Source organism: Crotalus tigris, unplaced genomic scaffold, assembly GCF_016545835.1.
Source record: "Crotalus tigris isolate CLP2741 ecotype Arizona unplaced genomic scaffold, ASM1654583v1 scf7180000018330.590113, whole genome shotgun sequence".
Lineage (NCBI taxonomy): Eukaryota > Metazoa > Chordata > Lepidosauria > Squamata > Viperidae > Crotalus > Crotalus tigris.
Genome location: NW_024096945.1, coordinates 307,585 through 320,362, shown reverse-complemented (window position 1 = coordinate 320,362; position 12,778 = coordinate 307,585). Strand labels below are relative to the sequence as shown.

Genomic DNA, 12,778 nt, shown 5'->3' with positions numbered 1-12,778 from the left:
TCAAAGGCTGTTTAAAGTTGGCTTCTACAGAATCAGTCGATGCACATGACAGAGGTTAAGGTTTAGGAGAACAATCATCCCACATGTATCCTTCAAGTTCTCCATGTGTTTCTTCCTGTTTCCCTGGTTGTTAGCTTCTTGGATCTTTTCATCTTTGAAATTTGGATACTCCCCCCCCCCACCGCTTCCTCTGTCTCTCGTTTCTTCCTTCCTCTCATAAATGAGGTTTGCTGAATCTGTTCTTTACATCAGTGTTAGATTCTGCCTTTATGTCCTCCAGGTCGAATCTTGCTGGCGCAACTCTTTAATTTTCTAAGTTTCGATACCAGTAATTCAGGCTTTCTGTGTGTGGGCAAGTCCCGGTAGACCAGATTCCATTTTTTTCTAACTTCAGTTTTCTATTATGTAGTCTGTTTGCTTCTGATATTGCTCCTTGAATGAACAACACACATTTTTCTAGAATTCCAGGTTCTCTGTTTCTACCATTTTGACAATCCAATCGCCTATTAATAGCACGACTTCCTCTCTTGATGCTGTATCAAGCCTCGTCTTCAGTTTGCTACTGAATGACTTATCTTCTACCATTGCGTTTTTAGTAGGGATGTAGACTTTAATGCCCGCCAACAAAAGTGCGTATAGTCCAGGCCATGGTTTTCCCAGTTGCAATGTATGGCTGTGAAAGCTGGACCATAAGAAAGGCTGAGCGCCAAAGAATTGAGGCCTTTGAACTATGGTGCTGGAGAAGACTCCTGCGAGTCTCTTGGACTGCAAGGCGTTCAAACCGGTCAGTCCTAGAAGAGATCAACCCCGACTGCTTCTTAGAAGGCCAGATCCTGAAGTGGAAACTCAAGTACTTTGGCCACCTAATGAGAAGGAAGGATTCACTGGAGAAGAGCCTCATGCTGGGAAAGATTGAGGGCAATAGAAGAAGGGGACGACAGAGAATGAGATGGCTGGATGGAGTCACTGAAGCAGTAGGTGTGAATTTGAATGGACTACAGAAGATGGTAGAGGACAGGAAGACCTGGAGGAACGTTGTCCATGGGGTCACGATGGGTCAGACACGACTTCGCAATTAACAACAACAACAGACTTTAATGTTCATTGACTGATTGGTTGATTGATTATGTGCCATCAGGTCATTTTCAACCACATAAATAGGTTTTCTCCATGATGATCTGTCCCTAATCTGGTCCTTCAGGACTTCCAATGGTGCATTCAAGGCCACTGTAACTGAGTCCCTCCATCTTTCTGCTCATCCTCTTTTTCTTCCTTTCCTTCCACCTTTCCCAGCATCACAGCTTTCTCCAGAGAGCTGCATCTTCCCACCATGTGTCCAGAGTAGGATAATTTGAGCCTGATCTCACAGAAGGCCAAGATGACCGCGGACTTTCTCCTCTTGGGTTAGCCATCACAAGCTCTAATTTGAGAAGGGGACTGTCCCTTTTTGCAGTGAAGGATACTCTCAGCAGATAGGGCCGCAAATACATTTGTGTATCTATTTCAAAGAATGTGCTCCTGGCTGCTGTTGCTTCAACAGTATATGTAGTATGCCTTTGTCTCTGTTCTTGGTCTGTTTTTCAGGAAAATGAGGGTTAGGCTTTTTAGCGAAGTTATTACGCCAGGCATTATGCTGGTAAGCAAGTCTCTACACTTTGCACTTCAGAGAAGAGCAGACAAGACAAGACAAGAGAATTAGAATTAGAATAGAAGCAGAACAGTGCAGGAATAGAATAATGGAATGGAATGGAATAGAACAGGGGTCCCCAACCTATGGTCCATGGCCTGGCTTGTTGGCCACCGGGCCCCAGGAATAGCTGGCAAGCCCCACCACTGCACAGGCACTAGTGCCCCCATTTGCACATGCACGGGGATGCTAGCACTGCTGCCAACGTCACACGGGTGCCAGCGGCCCATTTGCACATGCATGTGGGCTCCAGCATGTGTGTACCAGTGCACATGGCCCATTTATGCATGATGTGGGTGCCAGCCCGCACGCCATGGGTGCGTGCAGCCACTTGTGCATGTGCCTGCATGCTAGCGCCATCGCCATGCATGTGCCCATTTGCGCATGCACGCGTAGAGCTACACGCACGCACATTTCCCTACTGCTCCCTTTCCTTCCGGGCCACTAAGCCAGAATGGTTGGGGAACTCTGGAAGAGAAGAGAAAAGAAGAGAACAGAAGAGAAGATTAGATTTATTTGGCCAAGTATGATTAGATACACAACGAATTTGTCTCCATTACAGAAGCACTCAGTGCACTTGCAAAACAGCAGAGAAAATAACAATAGTAAAAGTGCAATCAGTAGAAGGGAGGAATAAGACGTAATAAAAGGATAACTAATACTACAGCCACACTCTGTGGCTTAGTATACATACACATTCGACAGAACTTAGTAGTCTTTTGTCAAGTGTGAGAATTAGGTGTTCAGCAGAGTGATGGGGCAAGGGAAGAGACTGTCCCTGTGTCTGGTGGTCTTAGAGCATAACGTCCTAAAGTGCTGTCCTGAGGGAAGGAGTTGAAACAGTTTATGTCCAGGAGGTGAGTGGTCTGCTGATGTCTTCTCAGCCCTTCTAATCCTAAGCAGATTTGTTCAGCCCTTCCAACTGGGTTCAGTCCTTCGTGTTTGCATTCCTATTCCTATTGGTACCGGACTATCAGTGTAACTTAGCGGCCTTGGCATGGGCTGGTTTTGTGTTTTAATTACAGTCTATATAATTACTTCCCAGCATGTTGAAGTAATAGAGAGTTGGTTCAGCAGGCTTCCAATTTCCTCATCTCATTAGGCTTTTAACACGATTATTAGTATAATAACCAGCTATGATGATTTTCTCATGTAGCTTTTTGCATTCTCCAATTTGCAGGGTGTCTTGATTGGTTAATTTAGGCGAATTATTCTGATTGTCTTGATTATGGTTGGTTGATTAGAACACAGCAGGGGCATAATTCCTTCATCTAGGAAATCGGGGGTTTTTTCTTTCTTTTTTTGGATTTTGGTATGAAAACTCTGAGGATTTGTTTACCTCTGTGTCTATCCGTTTGCATTTTACCCCCACAAACTTTTAATTGGATAGTTGCCTGAAAATGCTAGACTGAAGAGCTGAAAAAAGAAAAAAAAAGAGCAATCGGTTTTAGTGACAGTATGCTGACAAATGCAGCAAGAAAAAAAAGATAAGCTTTGAGCAACATCTGAAGAAACAAGAGACAAGGAAGAGTTGAGAAAGGGGACGAAGAACTAGACAAGCTTTCTGGCTTTCTTCTCTGGATTCAGTCGTGATGGCTGGTCCAACATTTAGAAGGTCCTTGGTTAGGATACAATTAACAGAATAACAGAGTTGGAAGGGACCCTGGAGGTCTTCTAGCCCAACCCTCTCCTCAGGTAGGACACCCTATACCAGGGGTGTCAAACTCAATTTCATTGAGGGCCACATCAGCATTGCGGTTGCCCTCGGGGGGGCGGGGGTGTGTGGCCAGGGTGGATGCGGCCTATTGGGTGGGCATGGGTGGAGTGGGTGTGGCCTACTGGATGGGCATGGTGAGCTCTACATCGTCCGCGTCATGGGTGCCTGTGGGGGCCTGGGCAGGAGTGGGACAGATCTGAGGGTCTCTGGCAAAAGGTGGGACCGGGGCAAGCGCCAAGTCACGGTCCATTTCTTCATTCCTCACAAAGGGTGACACCTCCCAGCATGCACCCAGGAAACCCTATACCACTTCAAACTCTATACTCCTTCCTCCTTTTATTTTTGGCATAACAACAACCCTCTGAGATGAGATGAGTTGAGAGAAAGTGACTAGTACAAAGTTGGCTTTCGTGCCTAATGCAAGACTAGAATTCAGTCTTCTGGCGATTGGCCCAAAGTCACCCAGCCAGCTTTCATGCCTAAGGCAGAGCTTGGACTCACAGTCTGCTGGTGATTGGTCCACAGTCATCCCGTTGGCTTTCATGCCTAAGGCAGGACTAGAACTCACAGTCTCCTGGTTTCTAAGCCAGCACCTCAACTACTAGATCAGACCGGTTCTTTATGTCTTTTGGGGTGGCTGTGAGTAACTACTCAGCTCCTGATTTTCTTTAGGTTACCATTTGTTTTCAGTCATTTTTGATTTCAGAGTTCATGAAGAGATGGGATTACTGCTAAATTCAATCCTTTGGAATATATTCAGGCATCTGAACTGCAATTGACATCATTTGATCTTAACACCCCCCCCCCCCAAAAAATGTTGCGGTTCAGCATTAAACTTCTCCTGGCTAGTATTATATCTTGGCTCCCCTTCAAAACATTTTTTTCAGGGCATCTTAAAATTAGAAAATAAAAATCCCATCTAAAAAAGAATGACAGGGATTATTCAGTGTTTTCAGTAAATAGGGTAACTTTGGAATGGAGAGTAAGTTCAGTGGAGTAGAGTAAATTGCTTTAAAATATATCGATGTGAGATTAATGAGCAATAATAATTTCCCATTCTAATTTTACTTTCTTTTCCAGAGAGAATTCCCTAAATTCTTCACATTCCGTGCCAGGGATAAGGTAAGGGTTAATGTTTTTATTAAGTCTAATCAGACAGTGAAAGCAATATGCTTTTTTCAGTCTTGATTCTCTCAATAAGTTCCATAATCACTCAGCTGTGTTCTATGAGTTGGCTAGATTCATAAACTTTAAAATCACATTGTGGCCTAGCGTGATGTGTAAAATTAGTTGTGGATCTTTAGAAACCATGTTTTATGGCTTAATGTACCTGCAAACCTTGCTTATTTATAAAAACATAGCTTGGTATAATGTGCCTGCACCCTGGGTATGTTACTGAGTCTGTTTTTTGTCTCTGTTGATGATTCTCCGACTGCTGTGTGTTTTAGCTCTTGTTTTATTTGAATGTTTGTCTATATTTTAATTGTTTTGAATGAGTCACCCAGACTAATGTACTTGAGATGGGCGGGTATATAAATTGAATGGATGGATGGATGGATGGATGGATGGATGGATGGATGGATGGATGGATGAATGAATCTATCTGGTCAGTGTGTTATTTGAAAATCTCTGCCATGTTGACAATCTGATTGTTTTTATTTGACATGTTACTATTGAATTTAGATCATTATTCTTCATTAGTGATGGATACAAACCATAAGAGCTTGATGAGCCCTTTCCTTGATTAGTTTCCATCCATTGCTTCTTGTCCTGCCTTCAGGTGCTTTGGAAACAGGTTGGCCCCTTATTCTTTCTGGCAGCCCCTTAGGTAAAAAAAATGGAGAAATAATCTAGGTAAATAAATCTGCATTTATTTATTTAGGCCACCATTTCCTGAAGTCTTGATATTGGATGAGAAACCTCAGTGAATGCCATGTTGTCTACCCTCAGTTCTGTAAAAGGTGTTTGCTTCCTTCCCAGTTCGAAGAGGACAGAATCTATCGCCACTTGGAACCGGCTTTGGCATTCCAGCTGGAGCTGAACCGAATGCGCAATTTTGACCTCACCGCCATTCCATGTGCCAATCACAAGATGCACCTCTATCTGGGGGCAGCGAAAGTTGAGGCAGGAGCAGAGGTTACTGATTACCGATTCTTTGTCCGAGCGATCATCCGTCATTCGGATTTGGTGACTAAGGTAGGGTGTCTTTTATTTGTGGTCCTGGGCTGGGATTATTAATGGGTCCCGGAAATGGGAGGGGAGCAGATAAAATCACGGCAGGATTTCTTGAATTAAAAAGGAGCAATGAAGGTGTCAAGGTTCCAACGGATGATCCCAACAAAGTAAGCACAGCCGAAACATTCCAATCTCTAATGCAAAACTTTATTGAGTACAACATATCGGCACTGATGAATAGAAAACCAGCTCTGGCTAAAATGGTGCCAGAACAGTCAATGAAAACCTTCCTGCCCTCCTGACAATGCAGGTCACATTCCCCCATTAGGTGTCAGACATTTGTTATGAGAAAAATCTTCAGTTCCCAGCCAATGGTTCTCCGATGTCCTTGGTTCCCATGCTGGACCACTTACACCTGTAATGAGCATTCCAATCATTTCCCCTCCCCCCTGAGTCTGTAGGCAAGCTAAGAAACAACAATTAATTCTGAAGCAGAATAAAGTTTCTTTGAAGCTTGACAGAAGGGATCTTACATATTTAAGGGAGCTTATGCAGGTGAAGATTTTTTCTCCATAGGAACCTGGAATGTAAGATCCATGAATCAAGGCAAGCTAGACGTAGTCAAAAAAGAGATGACAAGAATGAACATCGACATCTTAGGAATCAGCGAACTAAAATGGACAGGAATGGGTGAATTTAACTCAGATGACCATCAGGTATACTACTGTGGGCAAGAATCCCTCAGAAGAAATGGAGTAGCCTTCATAGTCAATAAAAGAATAGGAAAAGCAATACTGGGATACAATCCCCAAAATGACAGAATGATCTCAATTCGAATCCAAGGCAAACCATTCAATATCACAGTAGTCCAAATCTATGCCCCAACCACTGGTGCTGAAGAGGATGAAATTGACCGGTTCTATGAAGCCCTACAGCACCTTATAGAATTAACACCAAAAAATGATGTCCTTATCATCATGGGGGACTGGAATGCTAAGGTAGGAAGCCAAAAGATAACCGGAATAACAGGCAAGTTTGGCCTTGGAGAACAAAATGAAGCAGGGCACAGGCTAATAGAATTTTGTCAAGAGAATACGATGGTCATAACAAACACTCTTTTCCAACAACCCAAGAGACGGCTCTACACATGGACATCACCAGACAGTCAACATAGAAATCAGATTGACTATGTACTCTGTAGCCAAAGATGGAGAAGCTCTATACAGTCAGTAAAAACAAGACCAGGAGCTGACTGTGGCTCAGATCATGAGCTTCTCGTTGCAAAATTTAGGCTTAAATTGAAAAAAGTAGGGAAAAGCACTAGGCCACTCAGGTATGAACTAAATCATATTCCTGATGAATATACAGTAGAGGTGACAAATAGATTTAAGGAATTAGATCTGATAGACAGAGTGCCTGAAGAACTATGGATGGAAGTTCGCAACATTGTACAAGAGGTAGCAACTAAAACCATCCCAAAGAAAAAGAAATGCAAGAAAGCAAAATGGCTGTCTGAGGAAGCTTTGCAAATAGCTGAGGAAAGAAGGGAAGCGAAAGGCAAAGGAGAAAGAGAAAGATACACCCAATTGAATGCAGAATTCCAGAGAGTAGCTAGAAGAGATAAGAATGCCTTCTTAAATGAACAGTGCAAAGAAATAGAAGAAAACAACAGAATAGGGAGGACCAGAGATCTCTTCAAGAAAATTGGAGATATGAAGGGAACGTTTCATGCAAAGATGGGCATGATAAAGGACCAAAATGACAGAGACCTAACAGAGGCAGAAGAGATTAAGAAGAGATGGCAAAACTACACAGAAGAACTATACAAGAATGAGCTTAACATCCCAGATAACCACAATGAGATGGTCACTGACCTCGAACCAGACATCCTAGAATGTGAAGTGAAATGGGCCTTAGAAAATCTGAGCAACAACAAAGCTAGTGGAGGTGACAGTATTCCAGCTGAGCTATTCAAAATCTTAAAAGACGATGCAGTAAAAGTGCTACACTCAATTTGCCAGCAAATTTGGAAAACTCAACAGTGGCCACAGGATTGGAAAAGGTCAGTTTACATTCCAATTCCAAAGAAAGGCAATGCCAAAGAATGTTCAAACTATCGCACCATTGCACTCATTTCACATGCTAGTAAAGTTATGCTTAAAATCCTACAAGCTAGACTCCAGCAGTATGTGGATCGAGAACTACCAGAAGTACAGGCAGGATTTCGAAGAGGCAGAGGAACTAGAGATCAAATTGCCAACATACGCTGGATCATGGAGAAAGCTAGGGAGTTCCAGAAAAACATCTACTTCTGCTTCATTGACTATGCAAAAGCCTTTGATTGTGTGGATCACAACAAATTGTGGCAAGTTCTTAAAGAGATGGGAGTACCAGACCATCTCATTTGTCTCTTGAGAAACCTATATGCGGGTCAAGAAGCAACAGTGAGAACCGAACACGGAACCACTGATTGGTTCAAAATTGGAAAAGGAGTCCGGCAAGGCTGTATACTGTCGCCCTGCCTATTTAACTTATATGCAGAGCACATCATGAGAAAGGCAGGGCTAGATGAATCAAAAGTTGGAATTAAGATTGCCGGGAGAAATATCAACAACCTAAGATATGCAGATGATACCACTCTAATGGCAGAAAGTGAAGAGGAACTAAAGAGCCTCTTGATGCGGGTGAAGAAGGAGAGTGCAAAAGTTGGCTTGAAACTCAACATTAAGAAAACCAAAATCATGGCATCCGGCCCTCTCAATTCCTGGCAAATAGATGGGGAAGAAATGGAGGTAGTGACAGATTTTATTTTTCTGGGCTCCAAGATCACCTCAGATGGGGACTGCAGCCAAGAAATTAAAAGACGCTTGCTCCTGGGGAGGAAAGCTATGGCAAATCTAGACAGCATTCTAAAAAGCAGAGACATCACCCTGCCAACAAAAGTGCGTATAGTCCAGGCCATGGTTTTCCCAGTTGCAATGTATGGCTGTGAAAGTTGGACCATAAGAAAGGCTGAGCGCCAAAGAATTGAGGCCTTTGAACTATGGTGCTGGAGAAGACTCCTGCGAGTCCCTTGGACTGCAAGGCGTTCAAACCGGTCAGTCCTAGAAGAGATCAACCCCGACTGCTCTTTAGAAGGCCAGATCCTGAAGTTGAAACTCAAGTACTTTGGCCACCTAATGAGAAGGAAGGATTCACTGGAGAAGAGCCTAATGCTGGGAAAGATTGAGGGCAATAGAAGAAGGGGACGACAGAGAATGAGATGGCTGGATGGAGTCACTGAAGCAGTAGGTGTGAATTTAAATGGACTCCAGAAGATGGTAGAGGACAGGAAGACCTGGAGGAATGTTGTCCATGGGGTCGCGATGGGTCGGACACGACTTCGCAATTAACAACAGCAACAATGCAGGTGAAGAAAATAGTTAGGATTTAAGAGAGGTAGATCTCACCCAGTCTCGTCCGCACTGCCTTAAAATTGCCTGATGGTAAGTGTGACTTCGGCTGTCTGCAGCTAGTGACGAGCCATATTGCTATGGCCGGTCGTTCGTCCACCGGTTTGGAGGGCTGCCCTGGACCAAGCGGAAGAGCTACTGCCCTCCCACGATCCAACGGGGATCCCTTCCTTGCTGGTCACCCCTAAAAGGCGACTTTCGACCCTGTCCAGGGTTCCCTAGCGAAGTGAAACTGAACGCGAAAGACAGAGCTTGCCTTCCAGACGTCCATATCGGCTGCCTCGACAAAACAGAAGTCCAGAAGAGATCTTAAGACCTGCCAGCTGTAGAATGGGACAACTCACCACAGCCAACTTGTTGTGGCCAAGTCACCATGGCCAACTCGCTACAGGACAAGTCACCATGGCCAACTTTGCCATGGGACAACTCGCCGCAGGATAATTTAACAATTCAATGTCGTTGTTTAAAAGAAATTTAAAAATATTTTAATTTTTGTCATTCACATTTCATTCTGCCCCTCCTTTTGCACCCTTTCTTTAATGATTCTGTTCCACCATTTCTTTGATATTGGTGTAACTCTTGTCCCGCGGCGAGTTGGCCATGGCATGCTGGCCGTGGTGAATTGTCAAAGGCCCTGTTGACTGAGATTCATCCCGTGTTAGGACAATGGAAGGACATTTTTAAAGCCATGTTTTAAAGAAAGGGTAAATAATGTGCTGATAGAAATAGTCATTATTGTTTAAAAATGTTTTTTTTAAGCCTCTAATAGTTGCAGAGGAAGCAGGAAATGGAATAATAACATCCAAGTGGGCAGGGTCAACATTTGCAGCTTTGGTTCAATTTGGGAGCAAATAGATAATCCTCAATTTTTCACCATTCACTTAACAATGGTTCTAATTAACCCCAGCCTCCCAAATAGCCAGTTACAATCTAAATTCCAACCTGAGACTGTCTCCCCACCTCTGCAGTCATGTAGTTGCAAATTATGGGCTTGGCAACCGACTCGCATTTCTGACCAGTGACAGAATCCTGCAGTCATGCGATCACGATCTGCGATATTTTTTGCCGGTTTCTGGTAAAAAGTGCCCCAGGTTAAGTTGGATTTGCACTTCCTGTATGACCGTGATTCAATTTATGATCATACGACTTGACTTAACAACTGTTGAAAATATGGTCAGAAAAACAATTCTGGTTATTTGATGACTCATCTTACTACCACAACAACTTACAATGGAAATTCCTATCCCAATTGCGGTCGTAGGTCAAGGACTGCCTGTACCTTAGACTTTTGAGGCTTACAGCAAGGCAGAGGTTGACTTTAAAAGTAGCCAGGGATCAAAATTTCCCTGACACAGCCAAATTCTTTCCCATTTGCTTCTGTGATTTTGAACCAGCCTTGAGAAAAACAGCCCAGATGGTCCTCAACTTACAATCACAACAGAGCTCAAAAAGTCTGTTGCTAAGCAAGATAGTTCTTAAGTGAGTTTTGTCCCATTTTACGGCCTTTCTTTCCACAGGGGTTAAGTGGATCACTGCAGCAGTTGTTAAGTGAATCTGGCTTCCCCATTGACTGCTTGCGAGAAGGTCACAAAAGGGGATCCCGTGACCCTGAAACACTGCAGCCGTCATAAGTACGAGTCGCTTTCCAAGCGTCTGAATTTTGGTCACGTGAAATGGGGATGCTGCTATGGTTATCCGTGTGAAAAATGGCCTTAAGTCACTTTTTTCAGCGCCGTCGTAACTTCAAACGGTCACTAAACGAATTTTATGAGTCAGGGACTCCCTGTACCCAGCACTTTCATTCAGCTCCTAATCTTCTTGAGGGCCTTGGGTCACTCAGAGCGTAATTAACAAAAACTCAATTAATGAACTTATTTTTCCAGGAAGCCTCGTTTGAATACCTACAGAATGAGGGGGAACGCTTGCTTTTGGAAGCCATGGACGAGCTGGAAGTGGCTTTCAACAACACAAATGTGCGCACTGACTGCAACCACATATTCCTCAACTTTGTCCCTACAGTTATTATGGACCCTTCAAAGGTCAGTTCTCTCCTCCCTGATTTTCACCCTCTCTGCTTAGGCAGCGTTGAAAATGTAGTGCAGTTGTTATGCCAAAAGAATTGCAAAACAAGTGTCCAGGCAGGAATCTTTTTTTAAAAAATGTATTATTTATATCTCACCTTTATTATTTTTAAAAACAACTCAAGCGGGGGGAGTCACCCAGCCGGCTTTAATGCCTAAGGTGGGACTAGAACTCATAGTCTCCTGATGATTGGTCCAAAGTCACCCACTTGTTTTTCCTGCCTAAGGCAGGACTAGAACTCACAGTCTCTGATGATTGGTCCAAAGTCACCTAGCTGGCTTTAATGCCTAAGGCGGGACTAGAACTCACAGTCTCCTGATGATTGGTCCAAAGTCACCCACTTGTCCTTCCTGCCTAAGGCGGGATTAGAACTCACAGTCTCTGATGATTGGTCCAAAGTCACCTAGCTGGCTTTCATGCCTAAAGCAGGACTAGAACTCACAGTCTCTAATGATTGGTCCAAAGTCACCTAGCTGGCTTTCATGCCTAAGGCAGGACTAGAACTCACTGTCTCCTGATGATTGGTCCAAAGTCACCTAGTTGTCCTTCATGCCTAAGGCAGGACTAGAAAACCCAATGATGATTGGTCCAAAGTCACCAGCTGGCTTTCATGCCTAAGGTGGGACTAGAAATCACAGTAACCTGATGATTGGTCCAAAGTCACCCAGATGGCTTTCATGTCTAAGACGGGACTAGAACTCACAGTCTCCCGATGATTGTTCCAAAGTCACCCACTTCATGCTTAAGGCAGGACTAGAATTCTGGTGCCTTAACCACTGGACCAAATTTGCTTTCTTCATCTTCCTAATGAAAAGCAAAAGAGAGGAGAAATTGTTCCTGTCCCTTTCCTGGCTTATTCCGTAAGAAAAACACGGTTTTATTTAAAAATGGGGGCTTGAGGCTGCTTCTTTCCTCTTCCCCCGTTTACCTTTTCCTTGGTGCCACACCTCTAAGATGGTAAGAGGCTGGGTTATTTTAATGAAAATCATTATCAGTGTTCTAAGGAGTCTTTTCAGCTGAAAAGTGGGACTCTTCCCCCCCCAAAACAAGCAGTCAATCAATCAATCAATCAATCAGGAATCTAACAATTGCATTGTCTCAATACTGTGGAAAGAGCTTCTGTAGAGGATCCTTGGGAACAGAAACCATCTGAGTTTCTGAGAGAACACAGGTTCTGCCTTCCAATTGCCTTGTTTTTAATATGCACTATTTACCAAACAGCAGTATATTCGAAAAGTTTAATAAAATGGCAGAATAACATGCCTCCGAGCAGTAATCCCCGAGTTGATTTAAGGTGCGCTGGCAGCAACGAAACACAGGGGCGCGAATGCTGTTTTTGCACATAACAATTTTGCTGTTAATGTTTCTCTCCCCATTAAGAACTGGGTGGATGGGGAAGTGAATTTGTGTGACGTCCTCCCAAGGCAATACATTCCCCCCATTCCCTCTTGTGCCTCTACACAGACACACATACGCGCAATTGCCCACACTCTTACACTGAAAATTAAGGTGACTAGTTAACAATTGTGCGATCAAATGCAGGACCCCTCCCCCCTCAAAAAATAAGAATAATCAAGTCTCACTGCAGTATTTATTTATTTATTTAACAGTGTGCAGTGGAGGACTTTCCTCCAGCAAATCATAGGAGGGACTCCTGAACCAGCT

At 43.6% G+C, this 12,778-nt stretch overlaps 1 protein-coding gene across 5 annotated transcripts in view; it reads left to right on the top strand.

Moving 5' to 3' along the window:
• ACACA (acetyl-CoA carboxylase alpha) overlaps positions 1 to 12,778 on the top strand; it is a 268,972-nt gene that overhangs the window by 145,813 nt on the left and 110,381 nt on the right. For all 5 annotated transcript variants that reach the window (XM_039350417.1, XM_039350415.1, XM_039350416.1 and 2 more), the window contains 3 exons: positions 4,485 to 4,526; positions 5,385 to 5,600; positions 10,915 to 11,070. In XM_039350417.1, coding sequence (XP_039206351.1) covers positions 4,485 to 4,526; positions 5,385 to 5,600; positions 10,915 to 11,070 — 414 coding nt within the window. The remainder of the gene's footprint in view (positions 1 to 4,484; positions 4,527 to 5,384; positions 5,601 to 10,914; positions 11,071 to 12,778) is intronic.